The sequence below is a fragment of the Ovis canadensis genome, chromosome 8 (genome assembly GCF_042477335.2).
Source record: "Ovis canadensis isolate MfBH-ARS-UI-01 breed Bighorn chromosome 8, ARS-UI_OviCan_v2, whole genome shotgun sequence".
NCBI classification, from domain to species: domain Eukaryota; kingdom Metazoa; phylum Chordata; class Mammalia; order Artiodactyla; family Bovidae; genus Ovis; species Ovis canadensis.
Window position 1 is genome coordinate 12941545 of NC_091252.1, and position 22561 is coordinate 12964105.

The 22561-nt window shown below is 34.2% G+C and overlaps 1 protein-coding gene across 1 annotated transcript in view; it reads left to right on the forward strand.

Moving 5' to 3' along the window:
• The window catches only part of LOC138444708 (uncharacterized), a 292168-nt gene that overhangs the window by 233066 nt on the left and 36541 nt on the right, over positions 1-22561 (forward strand). The window contains exons 75-83 of the mRNA XM_069598026.1: positions 3851-4021; positions 4946-4979; positions 5611-5805; positions 6769-6995; positions 12699-12869; positions 13794-13827; positions 14459-14653; positions 15617-15843; positions 21548-21718. Coding sequence (XP_069454127.1) covers positions 3851-4021; positions 4946-4979; positions 5611-5805; positions 6769-6995; positions 12699-12869; positions 13794-13827; positions 14459-14653; positions 15617-15843; positions 21548-21718 — 1425 coding nt within the window. The remainder of the gene's footprint in view (positions 1-3850; positions 4022-4945; positions 4980-5610; positions 5806-6768; positions 6996-12698; positions 12870-13793; positions 13828-14458; positions 14654-15616; positions 15844-21547; positions 21719-22561) is intronic.

The window sequence follows — 22561 nt, forward strand, 5'->3', positions numbered from 1 at the left end:
TAGTGTCCTCTTTGATTTCTTTCATCAGTGTTTTATAGTTTTCTATATATAGGTCTTTAGTCTCTTTAGGTAGATATATTCCTAAGTATTTTATTCTTTTCGTTGCAATGGTGAATGGAATTGTTTCCTTAATTTCTTTTTCTACTCTCTCATTATTCGTGTATAGGAATGCAAGGGATTTCTGTGTGTTGATTTTATATCCTGCAACTTTACTATATTCATTGATGAGCTCTAGTAATTTTCTGGTGGAGTCTTTAGGGTTTTCCACGTAGAGGATCATGTCATCTGCAAACAGTGAGAGTTTTACTTCTTCCTTTCCAATTTGGATTCCTTTTATTTCTTTTTCTGCTCTGATTGCTGTGGCCAAAACTTCCAGAACTATGTTGAATAGTAGCGGTGAAAGTGGACACCCTTGTCTTGTTCCTGACTTTAGGGGAAATGCTTTCAATTTTTCACCGTTGAGGATAATGTTTGCTGTGGGTTTGTCATATATAGCTTTTATTATGTTGAGGTATGTTCCTTTTATTCCTGCTTTCTGGAGAGTTTTTTATCATAAATGGATGTTGAATTTTGTCAAAGGCCTTCTCTGCATCTGTTGAGATAATCATATGGTTTTTATTTTTCAATTTGTTAATGTGGTGAATTACATTGATTGATTTGCGGATATTGAAGAATCCTCGCATCCCTGGGATAAAGCCCACTTGGTCATGGTGTATGATCTTTTTAATGTGTTGTTGGATTCTGACTGCTAGAATTTTGTTGAGGATTTTTGCATCTATGTTCATCGGTGATATTGGCCTGTAGTTTTCTTTTTTTGGTGACATCTTTGTCAGGTTTTGGTATTAGGGTGATGGTGGCCTCCTAGAATGAGTTTGGAAGTTTACCTTCCTCTGCAATTTTCTGGAAGAGTTTGAGGAGGACAGGTGTTAGCTCTTCTCGAAATTTTTGGTAGAATTCAGCTGTGAAGCCGTCTGGACCTGGGCTTTTGTTTGCTGGAAGATTTCTGATTACCGTTTCAATTTCCGTGCTTGTGATGGGTCTGTTAAGATTTTCTATTTCTTCCTGGTTCGGTTTTGGAAAATTGTACTTTTCTAAGAATTTGTCCATTTCTTCCACGTTGTCCATTTTATTGGCATACAACTGCTGATAGTAGTCTCTTATGATCCTTTGTATTTCTGTGTTGTCTGTTGTGATCTCTCCATTTTCATTTCTAATTTTATTGATTTGATTTTTCTCTCTTTGCTTCTTGATGAGTCTGGCTAATGGTTTGTCAATTTTATTTGTCCTTTCAAAGAACCAGCTTTTGGCTTTGTTGATTTTTGCTATGGTCTCTTTTGTTTCTTTTGCATTTATTTCTGCCCTAATTTTTAAGATTTCTTTCCTTCTACTAACTCTGGGGTTCTCCAGCTCTTCCTTTTCTAGTTGCTTTAGTTGTAGAGTTAGGTTATTTATTTGACTTTTTTCTTGTTTCTTGAGGTATGCCTGTATTGCTATGAACTTTCCTCTTAGCACTGCTTTTATAGTGTCCCACAGGTTTTGGGTTGTTGTGTTTTCATTTTCATTAGTTTCTATGCATATTTTGATTTCTTTTTTGATTTCTTCTGTGATTTGTTGGTTATTCAGAAGTGTGTTGTTCATCCTCCATATGTTGGAATTTTTAATAGTTTTTCTCCTGTAATTGAGATCTAATCTTAATGCATTATGGTCAGAAAAGATGCTTGGAATGATTTCGATCTTTTTTGAATTTATCAAGTTTAGATTTATGGCCCAGGATGTGATCTGTCCTGGAGAAGGTTCCATGAGCACTTGAAAAAAAGGTGAAATTCGTTGTTTTGGGGTGAAATGTCCTATAGATATCAATTAGGTCTAACTGATGTAACGTATCATTTAAAGTTTGCGTTTCTTTGTTAATTTTCTGTTTAGTTGATCTGTCCATAGGTGTGAGTGGGGTATTAAAGTCTCCCACTATTATTGTGTTACTGTTGATTTCCCCTTTCATACTTGTTAGCATTTGTCTTACATATTGCGGTGCTCCTATATTGGGTGCATATATATTTATAATTGTTATATCTTCTTCTTGGATTGTTCCTTTGATCATTATGTAGTGGCCTTCTTTGTCTCTTTTCACAGCCTTTGTTTTTAAAGTCTATTTTATCGGATATGAGTATTGCCACTCCTGCTCTCTTTTGGTCTCTATTTGCGTGGTATATCTTTTTCCAGCCCTTCACTTTCAAGTCTGTAGGTGTCCCTTGTTTTGAGGTGGGTCTCTTGTAAGCAGCATATAGAGGGGTCTTGTTTTTGTATCCATCCGGCCACTCTCTGTCTTTTGGTTGGGGCGTTCAACCCATTTACGTTTAAGGTAATTATTGATGAGTATGATCCCAGGATTTTCTACATGGCACTGTTTAGTGAGAATACTGAGATGCAGAAATTATGTGCATATTTTCTTATTTTTGTAAAAAGAACCTAAAAAATAAATTTGTATATTAAAAAGTTGTATGTACATATGTCAGGAATTCGTATATATGTCAGGAATTCGGAAAGTTGTAGATTAAAATATGGAAACATACATATTTGATTGTTAAGATGGGATCAGTAAGAAATGAAAAACCAAAAGTAACTATAATAATAGAAAAAATATAGGTTGATAGTTTGGTGTAATCTTAGGAAATGCCTTTCCAAACATTTCAGCGCAAGCAAAAGTAATGAATGAAGAGCTGAATATATTTGTTTCAGTGGAAAGTACAATGCAGTGAACCAAAACACCATCCACAGAATTTAATAGGTAATGCAAATGGGAAAAAATAGCGAAATATGTGACGGAGGATAAGTTGGTCCCTTACATAGTTTTGATTTGTTAAAAATCAAAAATAGAAGCAACTATAGAAAAATGAATAAAGGATATAAATAAGAGGAGCTTTTTGGTTTTTGTTTTGTTTCTTTTTAGAGTAAGGTACCAAAAAAGAAATATATTTTTAAGTGTTAGATTGCTGGAAATTACCTAACTTAACTATTGAGCTAAGTAAAATCTCATTTGAAGAAATAATTCTAAAACTAAAAAACGTTTTAAACCTCTCTAATAGATATCTGTTAATAACCTGGAAAAATATTCGTTTAAATCAGGATCTTGTTTTATTTTCTTTTTTTGGTGATAAGGATTTTGACATCTTTACTTTTAATTACATTTAATTTGAATATATACTTATAAAGATACTTTTCTATTATGATTAATTTGCATTTGGGAATGATTGAAATCTTAATTCAATAGATCAAGTCATTTAATAGTTTTTAATATATAAGGAAGCATCATTTTATAATGTAAATAGCAATTTTCCTAAATTATCAGTTTTCTAAAGAGCTGCTAATTTAATCCAAATATAGCAACTACTACCACTGTTACTAGATAACTTTTATCCAGCCTTTTACCATGCATGAAGCACCATGCTAAGCTACGTATATGCATTAGCTCATTTGAGTAAATACTGTTACATTTTAGTTTAGGAAACTAGCATTTTCAGTTTAGAAGTTGTTATTATAAGTTTTACAAGATCACATCATTGAAAGGTAGTAAAACTGTTTTTTGAACCCAGGCTATCTGATTCCTAAAGGACCATTTCTCTGCTTAGCTGTTACTGGAGTTTCACCTAATAACTGGGTAAAGTGGAACAGGAAGAGTTTACCGTTACTGTTATAAAATCAATAAATACTTACTCATGTAGCACTGTTGAAGTAAAATCAATTTTATGTTTTGATAGTTCCATTTCTTCTGTTGGGTCATCTTTGCTATGTCTACTTAGTTTGCCGTCTTGTTTTAATAACTTACTAAGTGAAAATTTTTTTTCTTTTTCAGTTTGGTAATTCTGTTATCACCACACCTCTAAAGCGTCGCAAAGTGATTTCTCAAGAAACTTTAGTTGATCCTGTATCTTTAAGCTGCCAAAGTTCCTCTGATACTGTAGTTTTAAACTGTCGAAGTATACGAGTAGGGACACTCTTCCGACTATTACAAGAACCTGTAATTGTAAGTACATACTGTGCTCTTTACTACCAATTATAAGATTCAGAATTTAATGTATAATCTTTTAAAATTTATAAGTTAAAATATTTAATAGAACATTGAAATTATTTCATGATTTCAAATTGCTTTGAGAATACGGACAATTATAAATAGCTACTCACCATAAAAATTAGTGGGTAAAAACTTGATCGTATGTATTCTGTTAAAAAATTTTTTTAAATTATGATATTCAGAGTAGTGCATAATCATTATAGGAAAATGTTTATTCTCACTGAGTTGGAATTCACTCCAGTGTGTTACCGTTTTATTCTCATGTCAGCCCAATGCATGAAAACAGTATTTTGAGGAACTTTATGAGAAAAAGAAGAATTGAAAAGCTTCGGGGTCTGCATAAAAATGTCTTGTGACATAGTGACTCCTAGAAATAGATTATTGGACTTTGGTGGCCGCCCAAGAGGCATTGTGCTTTTGAACTAGTTCAGTGTCCAGAGAAGCCAAAGAACTTTCTTTCGTCCCTTTATCTTACTATCATACCTGTCTCATTGTTATTCTGCTACCACCAGTCCGATTCAAATGTATCTTTTCTGTTTAAGATTGTAACATAATCTCCTTAATCTGCCTTCTGAGTCATATTTTGTTTTCTTTCTGATGTATCCTATGCATTGTTGGTAGGTTAATCTTCCAATAGCACTGTACTCATAAGGCTGCTTAACTCGGGTGTCCTTAATTCTGTGTTTCCAACTATTTTTTAATGAATAGAGGCTAGCGTCATTCCCGGTATTATAAAGATCAGATGGACAAATGCAGTACATGAATCAGTTTTTCTGCCTTCTATAGGCAAAGGCCAAACAGCATGTCATTTAGGGTCTCTGTAGCAAAATCGTCCCCCCAAATCTATGATTGTTACTAATTTATCTTATTTTTTAGTTTTGTTTAGATTTTATCAAGATACAGCTAGAAGGTAAGCTGTTGTATGTCCTACTGCTCACTAAAGCTTTGTTTACACTAAAACACTTTACTGGAATAAAAAACGTTATTTTTAGAATTCACTAAGATAATTAGTTATTATATGCGTTGTAACAAAGGGCATTATACCTTAAGAGTGGAAATTTCATACTGTAACATCACAGAAGCTATGTTTAAGTTTTTAAGTATTCTTCATTAGAATTCTCTTTCCATATGGGAAAAAATGTATTTAGATACTTCTTTAAGATCAAAGATTCTTCTTCATTTTCCCACTAAAGTTACCATGTACAAAATATAATAAATATGTGGGGGCTCAGATAGTAAAGAATCTGCCTGCAATGCAGGAGACCCAGGTTCGATCCCTGAGTCAAAAACATCCCTTGGAGAAGGGAATGGCTACCCACTCCGCTATTCTTGCCTGGAAAATCCTTGGACAGGTTAGTGTGGCAGGCTATATATAGTCCATGGCGTTTTGGAGTCGGACACAATTGAGCAACTAACACTCTCACTTTAAGTTTTTCATAATAAATGTGTACTTTAAAATTGTAATTCCCTAGTTTGCTCCATTCATGATTTTGCCCGCTTAAGAACCGATTCCTTTTCCATTTCCATTTGTTTTTCTCCAGAACCAGAAAATGATCCTGTAGGGATTACTGTAAATACCTCTGATCTAACAAAATGTGAATGGTGTAGTGTCCGAAAATTACCAGTAGTGTTTCTTCAGACTAAACCGGCAGTTTATCAGAAGCTGAGCATGCAGCTGCAGATGAACATGGAGGATGAAGTTTGGAATGACTGTAAAGGAGTAAATAAATTAACAAGTAAGTTATGTAGAGCAAGTGTGCAATACATTGGTTAGCAGACTGTGAGTTGATATTGATAAGATACCTTAGATATATTTGTGTTACCTACACTCTTGATAATGACATTATAAGATATTACTTCCCTCATTTTATAGAAGAGGAAAAGTCCATAGAAAATGGAAGTTCTGAAGATAAAACCCAGGTTTAGCCATTTGGAAAGTTTTCAAAACGGGTTGAAACCCCAAAATATACATAGTGTTTATTTAACACTGTATAATCTGAGTAAAATGAGGTGTTTTGTTTTAATGTACTGATAGAAGTTGTAACTGTAAATCAGCCATCAAGTTGGGATCTTTAAAACTTAGCCTGAACAGAAAGTTTGAAAGTTCATTAACAGGTCTTCATTTTCTACAATAAGTCAGTGTGGTTCTCCAGTTGGTTTGTTTACCTTCCCCCAAACATTTGTGGCATAGCGTGACTAGCTGTGTTCTTCTCACTAATTGCTCCTTCAGCGTAATGATAAGTAAATGATAGATAACTATGAAAGCTCCAAGAGTTGGCACATTAGTGAATATCGGTTTTTACACTTAAATCTGGAGTTACTGCCAATTTACATGGCAGTTTCTTATGTGTTTGACAGCAGTATTGACTGATTATATGTTTAAAACTCAATATATTTGGATCCTATTAGGCGAAATAAATTAGTTACATCTATGAGTAGATTCATTCTAGAGCTACTGCTAGGGTAATGTGTTCTGGTTCCTTTCTTTTAATTAACTTAAGTGACGTTGTTAGGTAACGGTGTTATTGGTCCTTATTTTAGTATTTATTACATATCCACTGTATGCCAAACACTGTTTTGAACATTTATATCAGGATTTCTGGTGATGTTCTTGGAAATAGTTAGTTAACTTTTTATTTTAGTATCTGTTTACCTATTTTTTTCTTTTAGACTTATTAATTATATTGATTTCTTTTCAGATTTGGAAGAACAATACATAATTCTAATTTTTCAAAATGGCCTTGATCCTCAGGCAAATGTGCTATTTGAAAATATTATTACTGACATTGGTATAAAGAATAATGTGTCAGATTTTTTTGCGAAAATTCCCTTTGATGAAGCCAATAGCAGACTTCGTGCCTGTACAGGAACCTATGAAGAGAGCATCAAAGGAAGTTGCGTGCAAAAAGAAAACAAAATTGAAAATGTAATTTTTTTTTTTTTGTCTTTTATTTATTTATTTTTCAGATTCCAAAGTTCTGTATTTTTCTTTTCTTTCTTTCTTTCTTTCTTTTTTTTTTTTTCTTCTTTCAGGTTTAGTTTTTTATTTTTTAAATTTTAAAATCTCTAATTCTTACATGCGTTCCCAAACATGAACCCCCCTCCCACCTCCCTCCCCACAACATCCCTCTGGGTCATCCCCATGCACCAGCCCCAAGCATGCTGTATCCTGCGTCAGACATAGACTGGCAATTCAATTCTTACATGATAGTATACATGTTAGAATTCCCATTCTCCCAAATCATCCCAACCTCTCCCTCTCCCTCTCCCTCTGAGTCCAAAAGTCCGTTATACACATCTGTGTCTTTTTTCCTGTCTTGCATACAGGGTCGTCGTTGCCATCTTCCTAAATTCCATATATATGTGTTAGTATACTGTATTGGTGTTTTTCTTTCTGGCTTACTTCACTCTGTATAATTGGCTCCAGTTTCATCCATCTCATCAGAACTGATTCAAATGAATTCTTTTTAACGGCTGAGTAATAGTCCATTGTGTATATGTACCACAGCTTTCTTATCCATTCATCTGCTGACGGACATCTAGGTTGTTTCCATGTCCTGGCTATTATAAACAGTGCTGCGATGAACACTGGGGTACATGTGTCTCTTTCAATTCTGGTTTCCTCGGTGTGTATGCCCAGCAGGGGGATTGCTGGGTCATAAGGTAGTTCTATTTGCAATTTTTTAAGGAATCTCCACACTGTTCTCCATCGTGGCTGTACTAGTTTGCATTCCCACCAACAGTGTAGGAGGGTTCCCTTTTCTCCACACCCTCTCCAGCATTTATTGCTTGCAGATTTTTGGATCGCAGCCATTCTGACTGGTGTGAAGTGGTACCTCATTGTGGTTTTGATTTGCATTGCTCTAATAATGAGTGATGTTGAGCATCTTTTCATGTGTTTGTTAGCCATCCGTATGTCTTCTTTGGAGAAATGTCTATTTAGTTCTTTGGCCCATTTTTTGATTGGGTCGTTTATTTTTCTGGAATTGAGCTGCATAAGTTGCTTGTATATTTTTGAGATTAGTTGGTTGTCAGTTGCTTCATTTGCTATTATTTTCTCCCATTCAGAAGGCTGTCTTTTCACCTTGCTTATATTTTCCTTTGTTGTGCAGAAGCTTTTAATTTTAATTAGATCCCATTTGTTTATTTTTGCTTTTATTTCCAGAATTCTGGGAGGTGGATCATAGAGGATCCTGCTGTGATTTATGTCTGAGAGTGTTTTGCCTATGTTCTCCTCTAGGAGTTTTATAGTTTCTGATCTTACATTTAGATCTTTCATCCATTTTGAGTTTATTTTTGTGTGCGGTGTTAGAAAGTGGTCTAGTTTCATTCTTTTACAAGTGGTGGACCAGTTTTCCCAGCACCACTTGTTAAAGAGATTGTCTTTACTCCATTGTATATCCTTGCCTCCTTTGTCAAAGATAAGGTGTCCATATGTGTGTGGATTTATCTCTGGGCTTCCTGTTTTGTTCCATTGATCTATATGTCTGTCTTTGTGCCAGTACCATACTGTCTTGATGACTGTGGCTTTGTAGTAGAGCCTGAAGTCAGGTAGGTTGATTCCTCCAGTTCCATTCTTCTTTCTCAAGATTGCTTTGGCTATTCGAGGTTTTTTGTATTTCCATACAAAGCTTGAAATTATTTGTTCTAGTTCTGTGAAAAATGTGGCTGGTAGCTTGATAGGGATTGCATTGAATTTGTAAATTGCTTTGGGTAGTATACTCATTTTCACTATATTGATTCTTCCGATCCGTGAACATGGTATATTTCTCCGTGTATTAGTGTCCTCTTTGATTTCTTTCATCAGTGTTTTATAGTTTTCTATATATAGGTCTTTAGTCTCTTTAGGTAGATATATTCCTAAGTATTTTATTCTTTTCGTTGCAATGGTGAATGGAATTGTTTCCTTAATTTCTTTTTCTACTCTCTCATTATTCGTGTATAGGAATGCAAGGGATTTCTGTGTGTTGATTTTATATCCTGCAACTTTACTATATTCATTGATGAGCTCTAGTAATTTTCTGGTGGAGTCTTTAGGGTTTTCCACGTAGAGGATCATGTCATCTGCAAACAGTGAGAGTTTTACTTCTTCCTTTCCAATTTGGATTCCTTTTATTTCTTTTTCTGCTCTGATTGCTGTGGCCAAAACTTCCAGAACTATGTTGAATAGTAGCGGTGAAAGTGGACACCCTTGTCTTGTTCCTGACTTTAGGGGAAATGCTTTCAATTTTTCACCGTTGAGGATAATGTTTGCTGTGGGTTTGTCATATATAGCTTTTATTATGTTGAGGTATGTTCCTTTTATTCCTGCTTTCTGGAGAGTTTTTTATCATAAATGGATGTTGAATTTTGTCAAAGGCCTTCTCTGCATCTGTTGAGATAATCATATGGTTTTTATTTTTCAATTTGTTAATGTGGTGAATTACATTGATTGATTTGCGGATATTGAAGAATCCTCGCATCCCTGGGATAAAGCCCACTTGGTCATGGTGTATGATCTTTTTAATGTGTTGTTGGATTCTGACTGCTAGAATTTTGTTGAGGATTTTTGCATCTATGTTCATCGGTGATATTGGCCTGTAGTTTTCTTTTTTTGGTGACATCTTTGTCAGGTTTTGGTATTAGGGTGATGGTGGCCTCCTAGAATGAGTTTGGAAGTTTACCTTCCTCTGCAATTTTCTGGAAGAGTTTGAGGAGGACAGGTGTTAGCTCTTCTCGAAATTTTTGGTAGAATTCAGCTGTGAAGCCGTCTGGACCTGGGCTTTTGTTTGCTGGAAGATTTCTGATTACCGTTTCAATTTCCGTGCTTGTGATGGGTCTGTTAAGATTTTCTATTTCTTCCTGGTTCGGTTTTGGAAAATTGTACTTTTCTAAGAATTTGTCCATTTCTTCCACGTTGTCCATTTTATTGGCATACAACTGCTGATAGTAGTCTCTTATGATCCTTTGTATTTCTGTGTTGTCTGTTGTGATCTCTCCATTTTCATTTCTAATTTTATTGATTTGATTTTTCTCTCTTTGCTTCTTGATGAGTCTGGCTAATGGTTTGTCAATTTTATTTGTCCTTTCAAAGAACCAGCTTTTGGCTTTGTTGATTTTTGCTATGGTCTCTTTTGTTTCTTTTGCATTTATTTCTGCCCTAATTTTTAAGATTTCTTTCCTTCTACTAACTCTGGGGTTCTCCAGCTCTTCCTTTTCTAGTTGCTTTAGTTGTAGAGTTAGGTTATTTATTTGACTTTTTTCTTGTTTCTTGAGGTATGCCTGTATTGCTATGAACTTTCCTCTTAGCACTGCTTTTATAGTGTCCCACAGGTTTTGGGTTGTTGTGTTTTCATTTTCATTAGTTTCTATGCATATTTTGATTTCTTTTTTGATTTCTTCTGTGATTTGTTGGTTATTCAGAAGTGTGTTGTTCATCCTCCATATGTTGGAATTTTTAATAGTTTTTCTCCTGTAATTGAGATCTAATCTTAATGCATTATGGTCAGAAAAGATGCTTGGAATGATTTCGATCTTTTTTGAATTTATCAAGTTTAGATTTATGGCCCAGGATGTGATCTGTCCTGGAGAAGGTTCCATGAGCACTTGAAAAAAAGGTGAAATTCGTTGTTTTGGGGTGAAATGTCCTATAGATATCAATTAGGTCTAACTGATGTAACGTATCATTTAAAGTTTGCGTTTCTTTGTTAATTTTCTGTTTAGTTGATCTGTCCATAGGTGTGAGTGGGGTATTAAAGTCTCCCACTATTATTGTGTTACTGTTGATTTCCCCTTTCATACTTGTTAGCATTTGTCTTACATATTGCGGTGCTCCTATATTGGGTGCATATATATTTATAATTGTTATATCTTCTTCTTGGATTGTTCCTTTGATCATTATGTAGTGGCCTTCTTTGTCTCTTTTCACAGCCTTTGTTTTTAAAGTCTATTTTATCGGATATGAGTATTGCCACTCCTGCTCTCTTTTGGTCTCTATTTGCGTGGTATATCTTTTTCCAGCCCTTCACTTTCAAGTCTGTAGGTGTCCCTTGTTTTGAGGTGGGTCTCTTGTAAGCAGCATATAGAGGGGTCTTGTTTTTGTATCCATCCGGCCACTCTCTGTCTTTTGGTTGGGGCGTTCAACCCATTTACGTTTAAGGTAATTATTGATGAGTATGATCCCAGGATTTTCTACATGGCACTGTTTAGTGAGAATACTGAGATGCAGAAATTATGTGCATATTTTCTTATTTTTGTAAAAAGAACCTAAAAAATAAATTTGTATATTAAAAAGTTGTATGTACATATGTCAGGAATTCGTATATATGTCAGGAATTCGGAAAGTTGTAGATTAAAATATGGAAACATACATATTTGATTGTTAAGATGGGATCAGTAAGAAATGAAAAACCAAAAGTAACTATAATAATAGAAAAAATATAGGTTGATAGTTTGGTGTAATCTTAGGAAATGCCTTTCCAAACATTTCAGCGCAAGCAAAAGTAATGAATGAAGAGCTGAATATATTTGTTTCAGTGGAAAGTACAATGCAGTGAACCAAAACACCATCCACAGAATTTAATAGGTAATGCAAATGGGAAAAAATAGCGAAATATGTGACGGAGGATAAGTTGGTCCCTTACATAGTTTTGATTTGTTAAAAATCAAAAATAGAAGCAACTATAGAAAAATGAATAAAGGATATAAATAAGAGGAGCTTTTTGGTTTTTGTTTTGTTTCTTTTTAGAGTAAGGTACCAAAAAAGAAATATATTTTTAAGTGTTAGATTGCTGGAAATTACCTAACTTAACTATTGAGCTAAGTAAAATCTCATTTGAAGAAATAATTCTAAAACTAAAAAACGTTTTAAACCTCTCTAATAGATATCTGTTAATAACCTGGAAAAATATTCGTTTAAATCAGGATCTTGTTTTATTTTCTTTTTTTGGTGATAAGGATTTTGACATCTTTACTTTTAATTACATTTAATTTGAATATATACTTATAAAGATACTTTTCTATTATGATTAATTTGCATTTGGGAATGATTGAAATCTTAATTCAATAGATCAAGTCATTTAATAGTTTTTAATATATAAGGAAGCATCATTTTATAATGTAAATAGCAATTTTCCTAAATTATCAGTTTTCTAAAGAGCTGCTAATTTAATCCAAATATAGCAACTACTACCACTGTTACTAGATAACTTTTATCCAGCCTTTTACCATGCATGAAGCACCATGCTAAGCTACGTATATGCATTAGCTCATTTGAGTAAATACTGTTACATTTTAGTTTAGGAAACTAGCATTTTCAGTTTAGAAGTTGTTATTATAAGTTTTACAAGATCACATCATTGAAAGGTAGTAAAACTGTTTTTTGAACCCAGGCTATCTGATTCCTAAAGGACCATTTCTCTGCTTAGCTGTTACTGGAGTTTCACCTAATAACTGGGTAAAGTGGAACAGGAAGAGTTTACCGTTACTGTTATAAAATCAATAAATACTTACTCATGTAGCACTGTTGAAGTAAAATCAATTTTATGTTTTGATAGTTCCATTTCTTCTGTTGGGTCATCTTTGCTATGTCTACTTAGTTTGCCGTCTTGTTTTAATAACTTACTAAGTGAAAATTTTTTTTCTTTTTCAGTTTGGTAATTCTGTTATCACCACACCTCTAAAGCGTCGCAAAGTGATTTCTCAAGAAACTTTAGTTGATCCTGTATCTTTAAGCTGCCAAAGTTCCTCTGATACTGTAGTTTTAAACTGTCGAAGTATACGAGTAGGGACACTCTTCCGACTATTACAAGAACCTGTAATTGTAAGTACATACTGTGCTCTTTACTACCAATTATAAGATTCAGAATTTAATGTATAATCTTTTAAAATTTATAAGTTAAAATATTTAATAGAACATTGAAATTATTTCATGATTTCAAATTGCTTTGAGAATACGGACAATTATAAATAGCTACTCACCATAAAAATTAGTGGGTAAAAACTTGATCGTATGTATTCTGTTAAAAAATTTTTTTAAATTATGATATTCAGAGTAGTGCATAATCATTATAGGAAAATGTTTATTCTCACTGAGTTGGAATTCACTCCAGTGTGTTACCGTTTTATTCTCATGTCAGCCCAATGCATGAAAACAGTATTTTGAGGAACTTTATGAGAAAAAGAAGAATTGAAAAGCTTCGGGGTCTGCATAAAAATGTCTTGTGACATAGTGACTCCTAGAAATAGATTATTGGACTTTGGTGGCCGCCCAAGAGGCATTGTGCTTTTGAACTAGTTCAGTGTCCAGAGAAGCCAAAGAACTTTCTTTCGTCCCTTTATCTTACTATCATACCTGTCTCATTGTTATTCTGCTACCACCAGTCCGATTCAAATGTATCTTTTCTGTTTAAGATTGTAACATAATCTCCTTAATCTGCCTTCTGAGTCATATTTTGTTTTCTTTCTGATGTATCCTATGCATTGTTGGTAGGTTAATCTTCCAATAGCACTGTACTCATAAGGCTGCTTAACTCGGGTGTCCTTAATTCTGTGTTTCCAACTATTTTTTAATGAATAGAGGCTAGCGTCATTCCCGGTATTATAAAGATCAGATGGACAAATGCAGTACATGAATCAGTTTTTCTGCCTTCTATAGGCAAAGGCCAAACAGCATGTCATTTAGGGTCTCTGTAGCAAAATCGTCCCCCCAAATCTATGATTGTTACTAATTTATGTTATTTTTTAGTTTTGTTTAGATTTTATCAAGATACAGCTAGAAGGTAAGCTGTTGTATGTCCTACTGCTCACTAAAGCTTTGTTTACACTAAAACACTTTACTGGAATAAAAAACGTTATTTTTAGAATTCACTAAGATAATTAGTTATTATATGCGTTGTAACAAAGGGCATTATACCTTAAGAGTGGAAATTTCATACTGTAACATCACAGAAGCTATGTTTAAGTTTTTAAGTATTCTTCATTAGAATTCTCTTTCCATATGGGAAAAAATGTATTTAGATACTTCTTTAAGATCAAAGATTCTTCTTCATTTTCCCACTAAAGTTACCATGTACAAAATATAATAAATATGTGGGGGCTCAGATAGTAAAGAATCTGCCTGCAATGCAGGAGACCCAGGTTCGATCCCTGAGTCAAAAACATCCCTTGGAGAAGGGAATGGCTACCCACTCCGCTATTCTTGCCTGGAAAATCCTTGGACAGGTTAGTGTGGCAGGCTATATATAGTCCATGGCGTTTTGGAGTCGGACACAATTGAGCAACTAACACTCTCACTTTAAGTTTTTCATAATAAATGTGTACTTTAAAATTGTAATTCCCTAGTTTGCTCCATTCATGATTTTGCCCGCTTAAGAACCGATTCCTTTTCCATTTCCATTTGTTTTTCTCCAGAACCAGAAAATGATCCTGTAGGGATTACTGTAAATACCTCTGATCTAACAAAATGTGAATGGTGTAGTGTCCGAAAATTACCAGTAGTGTTTCTTCAGACTAAACCGGCAGTTTATCAGAAGCTGAGCATGCAGCTGCAGATGAACATGGAGGATGAAGTTTGGAATGACTGTAAAGGAGTAAATAAATTAACAAGTAAGTTATGTAGAGCAAGTGTGCAATACATTGGTTAGCAGACTGTGAGTTGATATTGATAAGATACCTTAGATATATTTGTGTTACCTACACTCTTGATAATGACATTATAAGATATTACTTCCCTCATTTTATAGAAGAGGAAAAGTCCATAGAAAATGGAAGTTCTGAAGATAAAACCCAGGTTTAGCCATTTGGAAAGTTTTCAAAACGGGTTGAAACCCCAAAATATACATAGTGTTTATTTAACACTGTATAATCTGAGTAAAATGAGGTGTTTTGTTTTAATGTACTGATAGAAGTTGTAACTGTAAATCAGCCATCAAGTTGGGATCTTTAAAACTTAGCCTGAATAGAAAGTTTGAAAGTTCATTAACAGGTCTTCATTTTCTACAATAAGTCAGTGTGGTTCTCCAGTTGGTTTGTTTACCTTCCCCCAAACATTTGTGGCATAGCGTGACTAGCTGTGTTCTTCTCACTAATTGCTCCTTCAGCGTAATGATAAGTAAATGATAGATAACTATGAAAGCTCCAAGAGTTGGCACATTAGTGAATATCGGTTTTTACACTTAAATCTGGAGTTACTGCCAATTTACATGGCAGTTTCTTATGTGTTTGACAGCAGTATTGACTGATTATATGTTTAAAACTCAATATATTTGGATCCTATTAGGCGAAATAAATTAGTTACATCTATGAGTAGATTCATTCTAGAGCTACTGCTAGGGTAATGTGTTCTGGTTCCTTTCTTTTAATTAACTTAAGTGACGTTGTTAGGTAACGGTGTTATTGGTCCTTATTTTAGTATTTATTACATATCCACTGTATGCCAAACACTGTTTTGAACATTTATATCAGGATTTCTGGTGATGTTCTTGGAAATAGTTAGTTAACTTTTTATTTTAGTATCTGTTTACCTATTTTTTTCTTTTAGACTTATTAATTATATTGATTTCTTTTCAGATTTGGAAGAACAATACATAATTCTAATTTTTCAAAATGGCCTTGATCCTCAGGCAAATGTGCTATTTGAAAATATTATTACTGACATTGGTATAAAGAATAATGTGTCAGATTTTTTTGCGAAAATTCCCTTTGATGAAGCCAATAGCAGACTTCGTGCCTGTACAGGAACCTATGAAGAGAGCATCAAAGGAAGTTGCGTGCAAAAAGAAAACAAAATTGAAAATGTAATTTTTTTTTTTTTTGTCTTTTATTTATTTATTTTTCAGATTCCAAAGTTCTGTATTTTTCTTTTCTTTCTTTCTTTCTTTCTTTTTTTTTTTTTCTTCTTTCAGGTTTAGTTTTTTATTTTTTAAATTTTAAAATCTCTAATTCTTACATGCGTTCCCAAACATGAACCCCCCTCCCACCTCCCTCCCCACAACATCCCTCTGGGTCATCCCCATGCACCAGCCCCAAGCATGCTGTATCCTGCGTCAGACATAGACTGGCAATTCAATTCTTACATGATAGTATACATGTTAGAATTCCCATTCTCCCAAATCATCCCAACCTCTCCCTCTCCCTCTCCCTCTGAGTCCAAAAGTCCGTTATACACATCTGTGTCTTTTTTCCTGTCTTGCATACAGGGTCGTCGTTGCCATCTTCCTAAATTCCATATATATGTGTTAGTATACTGTATTGGTGTTTTTCTTTCTGGCTTACTTCACTCTGTATAATTGGCTCCAGTTTCATCCATCTCATCAGAACTGATTCAAATGAATTCTTTTTAACGGCTGAGTAATAGTCCATTGTGTATATGTACCACAGCTTTCTTATCCATTCATCTGCTGACGGACATCTAGGTTGTTTCCATGTCCTGGCTATTATAAACAGTGCTGCGATGAACACTGGGGTACATGTGTCTCTTTCAATTCTGGTTTCCTCGGTGTGTATGCCCAGCAGGGGGATTGCTGGGTCATAAGGTAGTTCTATTTGCAATTTTTTAAGGAATCTCCACACTGTTCTCCATCGTGGCTGTACTAGTTTGCATTCCCACCAACAGTGTAGGAGGGTTCCCTTTTCTCCACACCCTCTCCAGCATTTATTGCTTGCAGATTTTTGGATCGCAGCCATTCTGACTGGTGTGAAGTGGTACCTCATTGTGGTTTTGATTTGCATTGCTCTAATAATGAGTGATGTTGAGCATCTTTTCATGTGTTTGTTAGCCATCCGTATGTCTTCTTTGGAGAAATGTCTATTTAGTTCTTTGGCCCATTTTTTGATTGGGTCGTTTATTTTTCTGGAATTGAGCTGCATAAGTTGCTTGTATATTTTTGAGATTAGTTGGTTGTCAGTTGCTTCATTTGCTATTATTTTCTCCCATTCAGAAGGCTGTCTTTTCACCTTGCTTATATTTTCCTTTGTTGTGCAGAAGCTTTTAATTTTAATTAGATCCCATTTGTTTATTTTTGCTTTTATTTCCAGAATTCTGGGAGGTGGATCATAGAGGATCCTGCTGTGATTTATGTCTGAGAGTGTTTTGCCTATGTTCTCCTCTAGGAGTTTTATAGTTTCTGATCTTACATTTAGATCTTTCATCCATTTTGAGTTTATTTTTGTGTGCGGTGTTAGAAAGTGGTCTAGTTTCATTCTTTTACAAGTGGTGGACCAGTTTTCCCAGCACCACTTGTTAAAGAGATTGTCTTTACTCCATTGTATATCCTTGCCTCCTTTGTCAAAGATAAGGTGTCCATATGTGTGTGGATTTATCTCTGGGCTTCCTGTTTTGTTCCATTGATCTATATGTCTGTCTTTGTGCCAGTACCATACTGTCTTGATGACTGTGGCTTTGTAGTAGAGCCTGAAGTCAGGTAGGTTGATTCCTCCAGTTCCATTCTTCTTTCTCAAGATTGCTTTGGCTATTCGAGGTTTTTTGTATTTCCATACAAAGCTTGAAATTATTTGTTCTAGTTCTGTGAAAAATGTGGCTGGTAGCTTGATAGGGATTGCATTGAATTTGTAAATTGCTTTGGGTAGTATACTCATTTTCACTATATTGATTCTTCCGATCCGTGAACATGGTATATTTCTCCGTGTATTAGTGTCCTCTTTGATTTCTTTCATCAGTGTTTTATAGTTTTCTATATATAGGTCTTTAGTCTCTTTAGGTAGATATATTCCTAAGTATTTTATTCTTTTCGTTGCAATGGTGAATGGAATTGTTTCCTTAATTTCTTTTTCTACTCTCTCATTATTCGTGTATAGGAATGCAAGGGATTTCTGTGTGTTGATTTTATATCCTGCAACTTTACTATATTCATTGATGAGCTCTAGTAATTTTCTGGTGGAGTCTTTAGGGTTTTCCACGTAGAGGATCATGTCATCTGCAAACAGTGAGAGTTTTACTTCTTCCTTTCCAATTTGGATTCCTTTTATTTCTTTTTCTGCTCTGATTGCTGTGGCCAAAACTTCCAGAACTATGTTGAATAGTAGCGGTGAAAGTGGACACCCTTGTCTTGTTCCTGACTTTAGGGGAAATGCTTTCAATTTTTCACCGTTGAGGATAATGTTTGCTGTGGGTTTGTCATATATAGCTTTTATTATGTTGAGGTATGTTCCTTTTATTCCTGCTTTCTGGAGAGTTTTTTATCATAAATGGATGTTGAATTTTGTCAAAGGCCTTCTCTGCATCTGTTGAGATAATCATATGGTTTTTATTTTTCAATTTGTTAATGTGGTGAATTACATTGATTGATTTGCGGATATTGAAGAATCCTCGCATCCCTGGGATAAAGCCCACTTGGTCATGGTGTATGATCTTTTTAATGTGTTGTTGGATTCTGACTGCTAGAATTTTGTTGAGGATTTTTGCATCTATGTTCATCGGTGATATTGGCCTGTAGTTTTCTTTTTTTGGTGACATCTTTGTCAGGTTTTGGTATTAGGGTGATGGTGGCCTCCTAGAATGAGTTTGGAAGTTTACCTTCCTCTGCAATTTTCTGGAAGAGTTTGAGGAGGACAGGTGTTAGCTCTTCTCGAAATTTTTGGTAGAATTCAGCTGTGAAGCCGTCTGGACCTGGGCTTTTGTTTGCTGGAAGATTTCTGATTACCGTTTCAATTTCCGTGCTTGTGATGGGTCTGTTAAGATTTTCTATTTCTTCCTGGTTCGGTTTTGGAAAATTGTACTTTTCTAAGAATTTGTCCATTTCTTCCACGTTGTCCATTTTATTGGCATACAACTGCTGATAGTAGTCTCTTATGATCCTTTGTATTTCTGTGTTGTCTGTTGTGATCTCTCCATTTTCATTTCTAATTTTATTGATTTGATTTTTCTCTCTTTGCTTCTTGATGAGTCTGGCTAATGGTTTGTCAATTTTATTTGTCCTTTCAAAGAACCAGCTTTTGGCTTTGTTGATTTTTGCTATGGTCTCTTTTGTTTCTTTTGCATTTATTTCTGCCCTAATTTTTAAGATTTCTTTCCTTCTACTAACTCTGGGGTTCTCCAGCTCTTCCTTTTCTAGTTGCTTTAGTTGTAGAGTTAGGTTATTTATTTGACTTTTTTCTTGTTTCTTGAGGTATGCCTGTATTGCTATGAACTTTCCTCTTAGCACTGCTTTTATAGTGTCCCACAGGTTTTGGGTTGTTGTGTTTTCATTTTCATTAGTTTCTATGCATATTTTGATTTCTTTTTTGATTTCTTCTGTGATTTGTTGGTTATTCAGAAGTGTGTTGTTCATCCTCCATATGTTGGAATTTTTAATAGTTTTTCTCCTGTAATTGAGATCTAATCTTAATGCATTATGGTCAGAAAAGATGCTTGGAATGATTTCGATCTTTTTTGAATTTATCAAGTTTAGATTTATGGCCCAGGATGTGATCTGTCCTGGAGAAGGTTCCATGAGCACTTGAAAAAAAGGTGAAATTCGTTGTTTTGGGGTGAAATGTCCTATAGATATCAATTAGGTCTAACTGATGTAACGTATCATTTAAAGTTTGCGTTTCTTTGTTAATTTTCTGTTTAGTTGATCTGTCCATAGGTGTGAGTGGGGTATTAAAGTCTCCCACTATTATTGTGTTACTGTTGATTTCCCCTTTCATACTTGTTAGCATTTGTCTTACATATTGCGGTGCTCCTATATTGGGTGCATATATATTTATAATTGTTATATCTTCTTCTTGGATTGTTCCTTTGATCATTATGTAGTGGCCTTCTTTGTCTCTTTTCACAGCCTTTGTTTTTAAAGTCTATTTTATCGGATATGAGTATTGCCACTCCTGCTCTCTTTTGGTCTCTATTTGCGTGGTATATCTTTTTCCAGCCCTTCACTTTCAAGTCTGTAGGTGTCCCTTGTTTTGAGGTGGGTCTCTTGTAAGCAGCATATAGAGGGGTCTTGTTTTTGTATCCATCCGGCCACTCTCTGTCTTTTGGTTGGGGCGTTCAACCCATTTACGTTTAAGGTAATTATTGATGAGTATGATCCCAGGATTTTCTACATGGCACTGTTTAGTGAGAATACTGAGATGCAGAAATTATGTGCATATTTTCTTATTTTTGTAAAAAGAACCTAAAAAATAAATTTGTATATTAAAAAGTTGTATGTACATATGTCAGGAATTCGTATATATGTCAGGAATTCGGAAAGTTGTAGATTAAAATATGGAAACATACATATTTGATTGTTAAGATGGGATCAGTAAGAAATGAAAAACCAAAAGTAACTATAATAATAGAAAAAATATAGGTTGATAGTTTGGTGTAATCTTAGGAAATGCCTTTCCAAACATTTCAGCGCAAGCAAAAGTAATGAATGAAGAGCTGAATATATTTGTTTCAGTGGAAAGTACAATGCAGTGAACCAAAACACCATCCACAGAATTTAATAGGTAATGCAAATGGGAAAAAATAGCGAAATATGTGACGGAGGATAAGTTGGTCCCTTACATAGTTTTGATTTGTTAAAAATCAAAAATAGAAGCAACTATAGAAAAATGAATAAAGGATATAAATAAGAGGAGCTTTTTGGTTTTTGTTTTGTTTCTTTTTAGAGTAAGGTACCAAAAAAGAAATATATTTTTAAGTGTTAGATTGCTGGAAATTACCTAACTTAACTATTGAGCTAAGTAAAATCTCATTTGAAGAAATAATTCTAAAACTAAAAAACGTTTTAAACCTCTCTAATAGATATCTGTTAATAACCTGGAAAAATATTCGTTTAAATCAGGATCTTGTTTTATTTTCTTTTTTTGGTGATAAGGATTTTGACATCTTTACTTTTAATTACATTTAATTTGAATATATACTTATAAAGATACTTTTCTATTATGATTAATTTGCATTTGGGAATGATTGAAATCTTAATTCAATAGATCAAGTCATTTAATAGTTTTTAATATATAAGGAAGCATCATTTTATAATGTAAATAGCAATTTTCCTAAATTATCAGTTTTCTAAAGAGCTGCTAATTTAATCCAAATATAGCAACTACTACCACTGTTACTAGATAACTTTTATCCAGCCTTTTACCATGCATGAAGCACCATGCTAAGCTACGTATATGCATTAGCTCATTTGAGTAAATACTGTTACATTTTAGTTTAGGAAACTAGCATTTTCAGTTTAGAAGTTGTTATTATAAGTTTTACAAGATCACATCATTGAAAGGTAGTAAAACTGTTTTTTGAACCCAGGCTATCTGATTCCTAAAGGACCATTTCTCTGCTTAGCTGTTACTGGAGTTTCACCTAATAACTGGGTAAAGTGGAACAGGAAGAGTTTACCGTTACTGTTATAAAATCAATAAATACTTACTCATGTAGCACTGTTGAAGTAAAATCAATTTTATGTTTTGATAGTTCCATTTCTTCTGTTGGGTCATCTTTGCTATGTCTACTTAGTTTGCCGTCTTGTTTTAATAACTTACTAAGTGAAAATTTTTTTTCTTTCTCAGTTTGGTAATTCTGTTATCACCACACCTCTAAAGCGTCGCAAAGTGATTTCTCAAGAAACTTTAGTTGATCCTGTATCTTTAAGCTGCCAAAGTTCCTCTGATACTGTAGTTTTAAACTGTCGAAGTATACGAGTAGGGACACTCTTCCGACTATTACAAGAACCTGTAATTGTAAGTACATACTGTGCTCTTTACTACCAATTATAAGATTCAGAATTTAATGTATAATCTTTTAAAATTTATAAGTTAAAATATTTAATAGAACATTGAAATTATTTCATGATTTCAAATTGCTTTGAGAATACGGACAATTATAAATAGCTACTCACCATAAAAATTAGTGGGTAAAAACTTGATCGTATGTATTCTGTTAAAAAATTTTTTTAAATTATGATATTCAGAGTAGTGCATAATCATTATAGGAAAATGTTTATTCTCACTGAGTTGGAATTCACTCCAGTGTGTTACCGTTTTATTCTCATGTCAGCCCAATGCATGAAAACAGTATTTTGAGGAACTTTATGAGAAAAAGAAGAATTGAAAAGCTTTGGGGTCTGCATAAAAATGTCTTGTGACATAGTGACTCCTAGAAATAGATTATTGGACTTTGGTGGCCGCCCAAGAGGCATTGTGCTTTTGAACTAGTTCAGTGTCCAGAGAAGCCAAAGAACTTTCTTTCGTCCCTTTATCTTACTATCATACCTGTCTCATTGTTATTCTGCTACCACCAGTCCGATTCAAATGTATCTTTTCTGTTTAAGATTGTAACATAATCTCCTTAATCTGCCTTCTGAGTCATATTTTGTTTTCTTTCTGATGTATCCTATGCATTGTTGGTAGGTTAATCTTCCAATAGCACTGTACTCATAAGGCTGCTTAACTCGGGTGTCCTTAATTCTGTGTTTCCAACTATTTTTTAATGAATAGAGGCTAGCGTCATTCCCAGTATTATAAAGATCAGATGGACAAATGCAGTACATGAATCAGTTTTTCTGCCTTCTATAGGCAAAGGCC